The sequence below is a fragment of the Heloderma suspectum genome, chromosome 1 (assembly GCF_057233095.1).
Source record: "Heloderma suspectum isolate Gila_16-S chromosome 1, 16-S_ref, whole genome shotgun sequence".
Taxonomy (NCBI): Eukaryota; Metazoa; Chordata; class Lepidosauria; order Squamata; family Helodermatidae; genus Heloderma; species Heloderma suspectum.
The window spans coordinates 74,090,030-74,104,106 of NC_139458.1; the positions used below are offsets into that span (position 1 = coordinate 74,090,030).

At 40.3% G+C, this 14,077-nt stretch overlaps 1 protein-coding gene and 1 long non-coding RNA gene across 10 annotated transcripts in view; one reads left to right on the forward strand and one right to left on the reverse strand.

Annotated features, from left to right (window-relative positions):
- LOC146357421 (uncharacterized) overlaps positions 1-9,175 on the forward strand; it is a 36,830-nt gene extending 27,655 nt beyond the window's left edge. The window contains exon 4 of one of the 2 annotated variants that reach the window (XR_014789626.1): positions 9,080-9,171. This is a non-coding gene — a long non-coding RNA (uncharacterized LOC146357421). Of the gene's footprint in view, positions 1-9,079 lie in introns of both variants that reach the window. The other variant, XR_014789627.1, reaches the window with a different exon arrangement.
- The window catches only part of RBM25 (RNA binding motif protein 25), a 45,659-nt gene that overhangs the window by 19,814 nt on the left and 11,768 nt on the right, over positions 1-14,077 (reverse strand). For 6 of the 8 annotated variants that reach the window (XM_084847371.1, XM_084847337.1, XM_084847344.1 and 3 more), the window contains exons 2-6: positions 11,399-11,517; positions 11,108-11,157; positions 9,748-9,918; positions 4,364-4,421; positions 3,523-3,683 (exon numbers count right to left, since the gene is read on the reverse strand). In XM_084847371.1, the coding sequence (XP_084703497.1) occupies positions 3,523-3,683; positions 4,364-4,421; positions 9,748-9,918; positions 11,108-11,157; positions 11,399-11,504 (546 nt within the window). In that variant the 5' untranslated portion in view covers positions 11,505-11,517. Of the gene's footprint in view, positions 1-3,522; positions 3,684-4,363; positions 4,422-9,747; positions 9,919-11,107; positions 11,158-11,398; positions 11,518-13,803; positions 13,890-14,077 lie in introns of all 8 variants that reach the window. The other 2 variants (XM_084847352.1, XM_084847318.1) reach the window with 1 other exon arrangement.

Sequence of the window (14,077 nt, forward strand, 5' to 3'; positions counted from 1 at the left end):
AACCCAGTCTTTCCCAAAGACACACAGGGTGCTTTCAAATAGTGGCACAGGAAAGGCCGGCAGGGGAGGTAGACAGGGAGATGGAAGATTTTCTTGTTTGGCCCTGTGTAGCTAAGGCTCTTTAGGCAGCTTCACCACATAGCTACCAAACAAACCCCACCTTCCTCCCAACTTTGAAGCTGGAGAGGTGGTGGGGATCACTGTGCAACTGCTTGGACAATCCCACCCTCCTCTGCAGCTTCAAAGTCAGGAGGAGGGATGGCTGCTTGTAACCTTCACCAAAGGGTGGCACCACACTTGCCAAGGCTAGTGTATTTCTTGAAGTCTGTTACAAACTCTCATCCAAAGAGATTACTGCTCTACAATATGTATATTCTCTCTAGAAATAAAAATACTTTAGTATGGATTTACATTATGTTTTTATATGGCAACTGTAGCGTAATAGGATTGTCTTTTTGAACTTTGTTTGTATACTTTAAACTTCCTTTGTATATCAGTGTTTATTGAAATAGCCTATTCTGTATGGTCAAGCAGTACTGTTCAATGAGGTGGAAAATGCACACAAAGTCGCATTGTACGAACCGACCCTATGGGTCACATCACACATTACCAACTTGTACACAAAGGTTGTCTGGAATAGAAAACAAATTTCTCCATGTAGGTCATAATGTGTTATGACAGTACGTGTGAATAAACTGCCATTATGTACATTCAATTTACATGTTTATAGACTGTCATATATTATGACTTACATACAAGAATGGCTATATTTCAATTTTCCAAGAGACTTCCATGTAAGACTTGGAACATGTGATTCAGACTTTAGTTAATTATTGATAAATGTTTGCCTACAATCCTTGACTATTTATATATTTAAAACATTTTAGCCTGATTCTACACAGGATCAAGATGGCATACAATTCCAAATGTAAAAAAAAAAAAATGGAATCAAACAGTAAAATACAGTAAGAACTCCCTCTCCCTCCCCATTGGTTTCTTTTCACAAATAGCCAGTGACTAAGGTAATCCATGTTCCCATTTACAGATGAGAATCTGAGGCCAAGCGACTGCAACTTGCTCAAGGCCATTTACAGCCCACAGCCTGGCTGCAAGAAAAACCTAAACTAACATGAAAAAGAATTTGCATATTACATTGAAAATTACTTCCACCCATCAGATATCCTTCACTGCTATTAAAAGTTACTTTTACACCTTTAAAATAACTGCAATTAAAAGAGGAAGGATAGTTAATATTTTGTTTTTCACAGACTTGACTTTAACAGTTGCAAAGTTTAAGCTCTTCTTTAAAAACAAAACAAAAAGGAATCTCACCTGAGAATCCAAGATGGGTATCCAGTCGAATGCCAGGTGGAGGAACATAGAATAGGAAAGGGAAAGAAGCTCATTGAGCAGCAGTAACTAAGAAGTAGGGGCAGGAGGAGGGAGGGGATTTCAACTGGAGCAGAAGCTGTCATGTCAAAGAGGAACAGCCTGAAAAGACCTAGAAGGTGGTGGTGATGACTAGGTGATATGAAAAGACATTAGGGAAGCAAAACTGCTAGTCAGGAATGGGGAGTTACGTAGAATCAGATGTTTGCCTGTTTTAGTTTCTCCATATTTAAAAAATAAAACTGCATTTTATACTTCATACCAAAACAAGGGTCTATAAATCCTGGCTGGAATATCAGAGCTTTTCCATCTGTGAAACAGTTGATGAATTAGTTATACCTTTGTGAAGGACAACAGAAAATTAAAGTGATCTTTCCTTCTTGTTCTATAGCTCATACTTAACACTAAAATACTCCTGCTTTTCAGTCTCTGTACCAAAAGGCTAACTGCCAAATTTCAATCTTACTAAGTTAAACCCAGGACTTGACTCATTAAACAATTTGCTTTGACTACTTTCGCCACACAAAAATTCACAAGACATAATGGCTCTTGACAACTGTTAAGCATGTTTTTTTTGGCTTCATAAACTTTGTTTTGTAAAGAGAGATATGCCATTTGAATCCTTTTTGTGACTCATTTTAGCCTAGTAAATTAAATGTTTCGATCAGGAGATCATCATTTTCTGCCAGTGTGGTCTTTATTTAGCCTTTTCTTGCTCTGAGGCTGTCATAGGCAAAGATGGGACATGACCTCCTAATTAGGTGATTGCAGAAGCTGCTGTAGTCACCTTACAGGCTATGCAAGACTGCTTATGATAGTCTAAGTTTAAAAAAAAAATGCACTTACTGATGTTCAGAGATCATCTATTTCTCACAGGTTCTTGGGCTGATCCTTGACAATAAGCACAAGCTCTTGTCTGATTTCTAGCAAAACCTAGCTCAAATTAACCATGGTGGAAGATATAAAATGTTCACTGCAAAGCTGTACACTGTTTTCTTCTGAATAGATGCCAGTTTTGGCAAAAAAAAAATTTGTTTTGCCTCCAGTCTGTTAGAATCTCTAAAGAGAGCCAGCAATGAAAGGCAACTATAGCCATTACTTTTCTATATGTTCCTTTGAAGTTACATCAAGGTAAAAATTCCCAAATATTTTTCCTGTTTGGGTTTTCATTTCAAAAGCTGTATAATCCCAGGAAAACTGTATTTTTAATCTACATTTTCGGAGATTACTCATTTATCCAAAGAAGCGATTTGTAAATTTTTATATGTTAGTCGGCAGACCTGTAGCTTGGACTTCTTTGCAAGATTAACATCATGCAGCTGTGTGAGCTGGCTCACTTTATCTGTTCTGCATATGTTTTGAGTTCTTAGCCAGGGACTGACCATTCTTGGGATAAGTATCTGCCACCGTATCCCCCCGCCCCACATAGGAAACATGTGTCTTCTAAAACCCTTTCTTTAGAATGCTTAGTTCTTTAATATGCTGTGCATACATTACACATGTGAGTTGACATGTAGTCTGTGGCTAAGCTTATCTGCTTGAGTTACCTGCTCTAGGTAGGTTTTTTTATTTTGAGTTTCTGACTCAGGTATAGCCTAGATTGTGATAGGCTGATCTATGGTGGCCTGGTAACACATATGGATGTAGTACGTTAAACGAACAAAGCATTTTCTGTAGATTTAATTTCCTGAATACCACTGGGGACCAGCTTAAGTGCCAGAATGTTTTTATTCCAGAGCTGGCAATCCTACTTGGGGTTAGGAAACTGGGCTGTGTGTATAGGATGCCCAATTTGTTTTACTAAGATGATCAGATATGGCCTAGGGGTCTCCAATTGCAGATCTCTAACTTGCATCAGTGGAGAAAACTGATCATAAACTTAAGTAAAAAATGCAGTTTGTTACGAAGTAGGTAATTTTGAGGTTTATACTCAAAATTCTGAGTGTGAAAATTAGAAACAAAGGAACAGTGCTGTACTCATATAAAGGAAGACATAATACAGTCAGCACAGCAGATTAAAACAGAATAAGCAAAACAGGTTCAAGAATGAAGGGCACATAAGGCCAATTAAATTTCTTTATAACTTAATCATTACCCCTTCTAGTTTAGTGTAATTACGCACAGCATACATACCCCATTGGAAGCCCTTTTCTTTGCCTTCCATTCATCTAGCTGAGCTTTCGTCTTGGCATCAACTTTCACAAGTAGTTTCTTTTCTCCAATTTGGAGATCATGCAATAATCTGAGTGCACGTAGTGTAGATTCTGGTTCTTTATATTCACAAAACCCAAAGGCTAGGGATGAATCATTGAGATTTTAGAAAATAAATCTTAAAGTTATACATGCATATGACTACACATACAAACACAATATTGCCTTTAAACATCTATGTCAGTGATTTGTTTTATGGGTTGTTGTACAATGTGGATGGCAAGTCCCCAGTTAAAGAATATTTTAAAGTGTCTGAAGAAACTACAGCCCAATCTTACAAATCCAAGTAACTGCAACTCAGTGCATGTAGATCGCATCCATCCTGTGATGTTGACTTTTAGCTGAAACCACATTATAGCCAGCCAGTTACAACCATTATTTCAAGAACAGAGGGTTGCTTCAAAGTAACTGGCTACATAAAAGAAGAAGGATAAGAGAAGTGAGCTCTTTTTAATATTGCCACCCAATCTGGTGGTAGTAGGGCAAGCCAGTACAGACAGTAGTGGTAACTACTGTGTTGATACAGTGTGGTTGGTCAGCTAGCACTACTGGATCAAACCCCCAAATTACCATATCACTTAGTCCAAGGGTGGGGAACCTGTAGCCCTCCAGATATTTCTTGGCTTACAACTCCCATCACCCCGATCACTGGCCATGCTGGCTGGGACCGATGAGAGATGGAATCCAACCACTTCTAGCATGCATATGTCATTCACATACATACATACATACATACATATAAAATGGGTGGAAAAGTACATACCTTGAAGTTTTCCAGATGCTCCTTGAACTCTCTTCCAACTCAAAACCAAACCACATTTCTGTAAAATATTGTTTAAAAAAGTATGCTTATTTTTTCATCGCTTTCTTTTTTAACATTTCATATATAATGTCTCTTCAGAAATAATCTTGTTTAAAATGAAATACGAATTCAATACAAAGATCCAATGGGACCCATGTGTGGGTGCCCCAGGCCTACCAGCAGCTCGCAGCCACAATGTAGAACTTCTGGGGGCCGTGCGTGTGCAACCACCAGCAGGCCTGGGGTGCCTGTGCAAGGGTCCCATTGGATCCAACCCAAATATATTAGCATCTACATCTATAATCTCTTATAACTGAATGATTATCCTCTTTGTAAAGGATTGACTTACATGTTCTATATTTTAAGAAAAAGTGGGGAAAAGACAGACTTCTGAGGTTAAGCATGGTATATTGCATTGTCTATTTCTGACATAAGACTTATTTATTTAATTTCTATACTGCCCAATAGCTGAAGCTCTCTGGGCAGTTTACAAAAATTAAAACCAAATACCACACAACAAAACAATATAAAATATATAAAAAATTAATACCACAGTATAACAATACAACCAGAATAAAACCTAGCAGCAATGCAGAGATTTAAAATATAGATTTAAAACAGCAAAGCTAAAAGTCTAAAAAGCTAAAATGCCAAAATGCCTGGGAAAATAAAAAGCTCTTCACCTGGCGCCGAAAGGAATAAAATGTAGGTGCCAGGCGAACCTCACTAGGGAGCTCATTCCGCAGCCGGGGTGCCACAGCAGAAAAAGCCCTACTCCTAGTAGCCACCTGCCTCACTTCCTTTGGCAGGGGCTCACGGAGAAGGGCCGCTGAGGATGATCTTAAGGTCCAGGCAGGCACATATGGGAGGAGGTGCTCCTTCAGATAACCTGGCCCCAAGCCGTTAAGGGCTCTGAATGTTAATACCACCACTTTGAATCGGGCTCGGAAATGGACTGGCAGCCAGTGCAGCTGGAAAAGTACCGGCATAATATGAGCTTGCTGGCCAGTCCCTGTTAACAATCTTGCTGCCTTATTTTGGACCAGCTAAAGTTTCTGGACCATTTTCAAAGGCAGCCCCACGTATAACGCACTGCGGTAATCCAGATGAGAAGTTATCAGAGCATGGATAACTGTAGCTAGGCTATCTCTGTCCAGATAAGGGCGTAGTTGGTATACCAGCCTAAGTTGATAAAAAGCGCTCCTTGCCACTGAATTCACCTGTGCCTCAAGTGACAGTTCTGAATCCAAGAGCACCCCCAAACTACGAACGCAATCCTTTAGGGGGAGTGCAACCATGTTCAGAATAGGTTGAGTATCACCTAGCCCGGCCAGACAAACCACCCACTAACAGTACCTCTTGTCTGGATTGAGACTCAGTTTATTGGCCCTTATCCAGTCCATTACCATGCCCAGGCACTAATTCAGAACAGCCATTGCCTCACCTGGTTTTGATGAGAAAGAGATAATAGAGCTGGGTGTCATCCACGTACTGATGGCACCTCAGCCCACACCTCCGGATAACCTCCCCCAGCGGTTTCATGTAGATGTTAAACAGCATGGGGGATAAAATAGAGCCCTGTGGAACCCCATGGCACAATTATTATGGCACAGAGCAATAATCCCCCAGCACCACCTTCTGAAATCGGCCATCCATGTAGAAGCGGAACCACTGCAGTGCAGTGCCTCCAACTCCCAATCTAGACAACCTATCCAGAAGGATACCATGGTTGATGGTATTGACAGCCGCTGAGAGGTCCAGGAGAATCAACAGGGTCGCACTCCCCCTGTCCCTCTCCTGGCAGAGGTCATCCCACAGGGCGACCAAGGCAGTTTCTGTTCCAAAACCAGGCCTGAAGCCCGATTGAAATGGATCTAGATATTCAGTTTCATTCAAGAGTGCCTGGAGCTGTCCTACAACCACCCGCTCAAGCACCTTGCCCAGGAAGGGGATGTTGGCCACTGGCCTATAACTATTAACGTCCTCCAAGTCCAGGTTAGGCTTTTTCAGGAGTGGTCTGATTACTGCCTCTTTTAAAGAAGCTGGCACCACGCCCTCTCTCAAGGAGGAATTTACAACCTCCTGGACCCAGCCAGACATCCCTTCCTTATTTGATGTAATAAGCCATAAAGGGCAAGGGTCAAGCACACAAGTGGTCGATCGGACTTGGCCAAGCACTTTTCCCGCATCCTCAGGCCTCAATAACAAACTCATCCAATAAAACTGTACCAAATGGTGCTCTGAACGCCTCTACCAATGGAACTGCATTAATGGTGGTGTCCAATTCATGATGAATCTGAGCGACTTTATCTTCAAAGTGCTGTGCAAACTCGTCACAGTGTGCAACTGAGGGTTCCACAGTCTCTCTCCCTGGCCCAGAATGTAACAGGCCGCAAACCACTTGGAAAAGCTCCGCTGGACAACACTGAGAAGATGCAATGCTGGTGGAGAAGAACCGTCTCTTTGCAACCCTCACTGCCACAGAGTAGGCTCGATAATGAGCATCCTTTAGCGCTATATGGACTAGAAGCAGTGAGTGGCAGACCCATGCTCTCCCTCCTCCACCTCCAATGCAGCCACAAGATCAGAAGTGTTTGTTTCTTGTTTTAAACCAACCATTACATGCAAACCTGGGGAACCCTGGTTAAACAAGCCAGGATCATAAACTATAGTTTGATCCCGGCTTATCTGAATAAACCATAGTTCACACTAACCACTAGTTTTTATTTATTTTATTATTAAATTTATTAATCGCCCATCTGGCTGGTCACCCAGCCACTCTGGGCGATGTAAAACAAACAATAAAAACAGTTTAAAACAATAAAATTCTACAATAAAAACATTTTCTAAAATACCCTAACCCACCCCAAACGCCTGCCTGAACAACCACGTTTTTAATGCACGACGGAAGCTCATTAAAGAGGGGGCATGACGGAGTTCCCTAGGGAGGGAGTTCCACAGAGTGGGGGCCACCACAGAAAACGCCCTCTCCCTCGTCTCCACCAGTCTAGCTGTCCTGGCTGATGAGACAGAGAGAAGGCCATCCGAGGCTGATCTTGTTAAGCGGCCTGTCTGGTGCTGCTGGAGGCGCTCCTTAAGATAGGCTGGGCCGGAACCATATAGGGTTTTAAAGGTCAAAACCAACACCTTGAATTTGGCCCGGAAAACAACTGGTTTTTTTGAGTTTGAGCGCAACATGAAATTCTGGTTAGTTTATTTATTTATTTATTGCATTTATACCCCGCCTTTCTCCCTCTCGCAAGGAACTCAAGGCGGCTTACATTATCCTCCTCCTCACCGTTGTATCCTCACAACAACAACCCTGTGAGGTAGGTTGGGCTGAGAGTCTGTGACTGGCCCAAAGTCACCCAGTGAGCTTCCATGGCCAAGTGGGGACTAGAACCCGGATCTCCCGGCTCCCAGTCCGTCACTCTCACCACTACACTACACTGGCTCTCTAGTTTAAAACCAGAAGCAGCTGTTTCTGATCTCCTCCTTGCAGCCACACAAGAGGAGAGAGAGCGCATGAGCCAGAGTCTCACTGCTATTCGTGCACATAACACTAAGCCATGGTTTGGAATTACATCTGAACTGTCCCAGTGCCTATATGGGCACCAGAATCACCCTCAGATTCCACGTAGGTGATCTAGGGTAGCTCTGCAATGCATTCAGTTCTGAAGATGTTAAAAAAAAAAGATTTTACAACCAAACAGCATGGCCATTTACATTCCATCTCATGGGGGGAAAAGCATTTTGCCATTAGTTTTAAATGCTGCTGCTGTATTTGATTAGCTACAAACCAGATTTTTATTTTTAAATTTCTTTACAGTTCTTGCCTTGGATTATTAACGTTGGGATTTTATGGACTGTACTTGCATTGATTAAATACGTGTTTAATTGTTTACCACTTCAAGAGCCAGCCTAAACTAAATAAACCCAACACTCTGACTTCCCTGTAACGCATAATGTATGCAAGTAAACACCCATTAATGCAATGGCATTTTCCCTTCCCCTCCTCCACCTTGCATGGTTTAAGATTATTTTGCTTATCATACATTTTAGAAATTAATGGTTTGTTTTATATACAATGTAGGACAGTTGAGTCATCAGCTACAGTTTGTTGGCAGTAGCACCATTAATTTAAAAAAGACAGATTTCATTCAAAAAGCTCACTCTTAAATTGGATAATTCACAACTGTTGTCAAAGACAAGTTTTACAATCAGAGAAGATAGTTTGATTAAAGCTAAACGGATTTTCTTTTTTATGTTAATATAAGTATAGTTTATTATAAGTTTGGAAATAAAATCTAGCAAAATATTGATAGTCTGAAAAATACAGCAAGAAACAAATGTATTACTGGGCTCAATTTGTATAAAGTAGTCAGTAGAGTAAGGATTTGCTATATGTTTGTAAATATTAATATATATGTCTGGGATAAAGACTAAGTGTAAATATTAACTTTGTAAGTATTAGATTTAACAGAAAGTATAATATAAATAAGTACATTCCACTCCCTATTATTACATGGTATGAGTATGATTTTTATTAAGTGTATGTGTTGAAAAGAAAAATAGCTCTAAATATCTTGTTTAAGAATCAACTAGTTATGTTTTTAGAAACTGTACATGTTAATTTTCCCGTACAACAGTGGCATGTATTTTATATATTTTAAACAGATTGATTGCTCCTGAAGAAGAGACTTCGTCTCAAAAAGCACAAAGCAGAGCATTTTAGAGATTTGTACAATGAATAAACAATTATAGACCATATTCAATGATGTTGTGGGATCTTTTCCTTCCTGGTGTTTTTTGCACATAGCGCCTACCCTCTCAGTGTTCTGAAATCTAGAGAGGCCACTGGTATCTTATGGTGTATGCTCTAGAAGTTCCATGATCTTGGGGGGAGGGTTCCAAGGATGGATGGAGGTACTGTTGGAAGAGCTGAGATGAAGAGTTCTGCCTGCACATGGAACAGTGTAAGCAGCACTTTAAATCTTGGCCAAAGTTAGCCTTTTAAATCAATACAAAAAGTCTAAGGAAGTCATTGGGTCCATTTGCACAGAAGGGTGGCAAATTGAGGGTTAATTAATTAACCCATTATTTGTTGGGTTGCGTGCCCTGCACGAAGTATTTCCGATCTGAATATGCAATCTCTAATTGGCCTGACTGTAGGTTGCTTTGTGACTCGCAAACCCGGACACTTTGGGTTATTCATGGGTTAAATAGCCCAAACTCAACCTAACAATCACTCATAGATTTTCTACTGTTATGTGTGAACCAGGTCAATAACACCAAAATATCTGAATACATTGCAATGATAAGTTCTAAACGATCATTTCACTTACAGCAAGAAGCTGTCGTATAAGCATATCTGAAGCCTTTTCAGATATATTGCCTACAAAGACAGTGGTAGTGGGACCACTGTTTTCATCATTTTCCTTGTTCTTTAGACCTGGATGTTCCTTTCTAACTCCCATATGCTTTCCAACCATTGACACAGCAGTTGGGACCAATACCTGAAAAAAGGAGAAAGAGATGTGTGAAATTTCAGAAGAAAACAAGTTTTTAGGAGGCCCAATGACTTATTAAAACAAAAACAGCTGGAAATATAAGCTTACCATCAGTATGCTAAGTTTACAAACTGGTAAAGAAACTGAAACATTCAGTTTCTTGAGTCCCAGTATGGCCGACTTGAGTCCCAGTATTGGGAAAAAGGCGGGATATAAATAAATACAATAACAACAACAACAACAACATAGTTGTATGTTCAACACACCAATTCTTTGTTACAAGGAAACAAGTGCTATTCCTAAGATATTGAATCACACTCATTTTCAAGAACTATTCAATATTTTGCTTGAATGGATTTCTTTGCAAGGGAGATTTCATGCAACTCTTTGACTTTACTTCGTGCAAAGCTAACAAATTGCAGCGCACATGCTTTAAAAAGAAATGCACACAGGTAATAAAGTGCAAGTCAGAAACCTGGTATTTAAATATGCTACATAGTTACAGTCTGCAATCCCATATACATTCTTTCAAATTCAAACATGCTACCTTGAGAACAATCACTTTCCCTAAAAATGGAAGTTTCATTAATGAAATGGAGCAATTTATAAGAATGTGAAACTTCAGTACAGATGTAACTGACTCCCTGCAAACCAAGGCTTACACTCTGGGAGCCAGCCTCCAGCAACTGTGCTCCCTTTCCCCGCTCTCTGGTGTGAAATCCCACCCCAACTTCTTTTTGCGGCTTTAACCATGGTCTATCTTTGCATCTACAAAAATGCTAACCATGGTTCCCAATTTAACCAGGATTTGAAGTGGTTTTGCAAACCATGGCTAAAATTGAGAAACCTGGTTAGTGACAGCCATATAGTCAGCATCAGTTCAAATGCAACAATTAACCATTGTTAAAGCCAAGAGAGAACAAGAGGAAGGTATTTGTTCCAGAGAAGGGAAAGTTCACGTGTTTTGAGGGATGGCTCTGTTTGCAATTGGCAGAGAGCCAGTGTTACATCTGCAGATGAGAGGAGATGAACACAATTATGTTTTAATATTTGATGGCTGTTTTAATGCTTAACAGTGTTACTTATTACTCTATTTGGAGTTATATTTTAATGCTATTTTGTAAACCACCCAGATAATCTTTCAAAGTTATCATTTTAACCAACGATGTTTAACAGTACTGTACACTATACTTACAGTTGGTGCAGGAGCCATAATACCCATTGGCACAGGAATCATTGGTGTCCCTGTGAAAAGAGGTAATATTAATAGTTTCAGAGCAAGAGTCAAATGGAAATGTACATTTTTGCTTAAAGCAGATATTAAGCAGGTAAGGTAGGAAAACAACTCTAATAAACCCTCTAAGTAGAGATGTTAGCACACGCCACAAAGGGAATGAATTTAAATGCTTCCCTCTGATTTAAAAGGATTACTGAGCAGTATGACAAAAATGAGGCTTGATTTGATAAGGCTTCTGATATAACTTACCAGGAGGTACAGGTGGAGGAAAACCTGGGAACTGTGGAGGTGGAATTCCAGGTGGAAGTGTTGGGATACCCATGGGAGGGCGATTCAAGTGAGGTGGAAAAGACATTTTTAGCAGTAACCTAGAAAAAGAACAAACTAATCAGCCTCAAAATGTGTACTGTTCTACTATTTGTTTCCATTTGTATCTATGTTGTTTCCAACTGGATAACATACTTTAAATCAAGCAGAAAATATATAGTCTTAATTAACCCACAATTTGCTGGGCATAAGTGGGAGGGAGTACGTGCTGCCTCCTGCATGGTCCTCACTTCCACTTTTAATCCACAACTTACGATAGGCCAGGCAGTAGGTTGTGAGCGTGATGTGACAACCCAGAGCGCTGGGTTGTTTAGGGGCTAAACCCAGCCTCTAAACAACCCAGCACTCAGGGTTCACATGTCACGGTCACAACCTGCAACCCAGCTGATCGTAAATTGTTGATTAAAAGCAGAAGTGAGGAACACACAGGAGACAGTGTACGCGCTCATTGCAAATCATGGGGTAACTATTTCCTGTTACATGTGAACCAGATCACTGAGTTTCAGGAAAGGAGATTCAGGAAGGGTTGGTCTTTTTGTATAAATGATACATTTAAAAAAAACTACAGATTAATAAAGGAGTGAGGTTTTAGATATGCAACATCTCAGCCATTTAGGCCTCCAAATGGTCAAAACCAGCAATTTTATTCAATGAGACAATTATACTGGAGCAGTCCATTCTAAGCCCAGATCTGGGATCAAAATGTTCAAGGCAGACATGCCTAGGTAGGTAGAGTATGGGTTCTGTGGCACTGTGACAGTTACGCTGTATGCTGCTGTATGTTTGGTGAGAAGGCAGACATTTTGATGTGATGTTCCAGAGGGTATCTGGCCAATGAGCTAGAATCATATCCACTGTGGCTGATGAAAGAAGTAGGACTATTTGTCGTATTTTGCAGCCTTACAACTCCCTCTAAAATTACTCAAACAAATGAGCTCTGCATTATGGTCTCTAGCCTGACTCTCCTTCTAGGAAGACATTATTCTGCTCCTCTTTTCCAGCATATTATTCTGTACAGTTAACAAACAACAACTATAGTAACTCTGGTCTACTCTTAAGAAGCTCCTCCTAAGCTGACAAGATGGAGGTGCTATTGGTCAGTGGACTGTTTGACTGATGATGGAACCCGTCTGCAGGAATTGCTTGTTACCTGTGGTGACCAGGTGAGTAGTTAAATACAAGGTCGCAATAAACAGCAAGACAAAACAGACCTATTTTTCCAGATCTAAAAGCAACAACAATAAAACACAGAACACCAAGTTAAAATTCCTGGGTAAATACAACAATTTTCAACTGGGTTCAGAAAGTCATAAGAGTACCAGATATATGGACCCAATCAGGCCATTCCACAGAAGAAGGGTTACCATAAAAAAAGTCTCTTTCCCAATCCTCATCAGCCTGACCCCAGCAGGTGGGACAACCAAAGAAAGGTATCACCCAGTAATCTCAAACCATAGGCAGATCATACAGGAGTGGGGTACTCCTTGAGGTATCCTGGTCCCAAGCTGTACAGAACTACACAGGTTAACACCAGCACCTTGAATTGTAGTTTGAAGCAAATGGGAATCCAGGGGACTTGCTTCAAAACTGGTGTGATGTGGTTCACATAACCCATGACAGTCAGCAGCCCAGCTGCTGCATTTTGAACCAAGTGAAGTTACAAGTCTTCATGGGCGCCCCCATGTACAATGCATTAGAGTAATCAAGCCCAAATGTTACTAGACATGGATAAAGTAGCCAGGCTCCTTCTGCCCAGACACAATGTCAGTGCAGAGCCTAACCTTGTGGAAAGCAGTTTTTGCCACCAATTCTACTTGGATGTCCAATGTAAGGCCTGGATTTAAGAGCACTCCTAAACTATACACCTGATCCTTAAGAGTTTGAGTGTGGTGTGTGTGTGTGTGTGGGTGTGTGGAGTGCAACCCCATCTAGAACAGTTTGAACCTCACTTCCTCAGTCCACTGACCAACAATACATCTTACACCCTATTAAACAGAGCACATCTGATTGTATGAGTCTTAAATGAATCTGCATAAATTTGCATATAAGTTGGCACAGAAAGGAAAATTTAGGAGAAATACTCTTCCACCCGTTAAGAATAAAATCATTCAGAATGCTTTTTAAAATAATGTTACTACTGCCCTTTGCTGAAAAGGATTAGTAACAGATAAACATTTAAAATCGTATCTATTTAAAGAGGCAGGATTAGAAATCATACAATGGATATATGATATAGGGATATTTAATATAGCCTCCCCACCACCCCGGACTGTATTGTCAATTTTCTGGATAAAATCCATGCTTAACCATGATGTTTTATGGCTTACATTTATCAATTCACTCTCACAGCTTGATTTATTCCACAGGGCTGTCATACGGATATGAGAAAAACACATTGCAGCCTATCATGAACCTGTGAGATATGTTCAGAAAAGAAGTCTAAATAGATAAAAATAAGACAGAATATATTTATATCCCAAAGAGTTATCCACAAATGTGAGAGTTCATAAAATGCTTCCATGATAGCCTCAGGGCAGGTATATCTAAGATCAAAGGATACAACCAAATTCTGAATGAAACTCATGAGTGCTGCAAATGTGT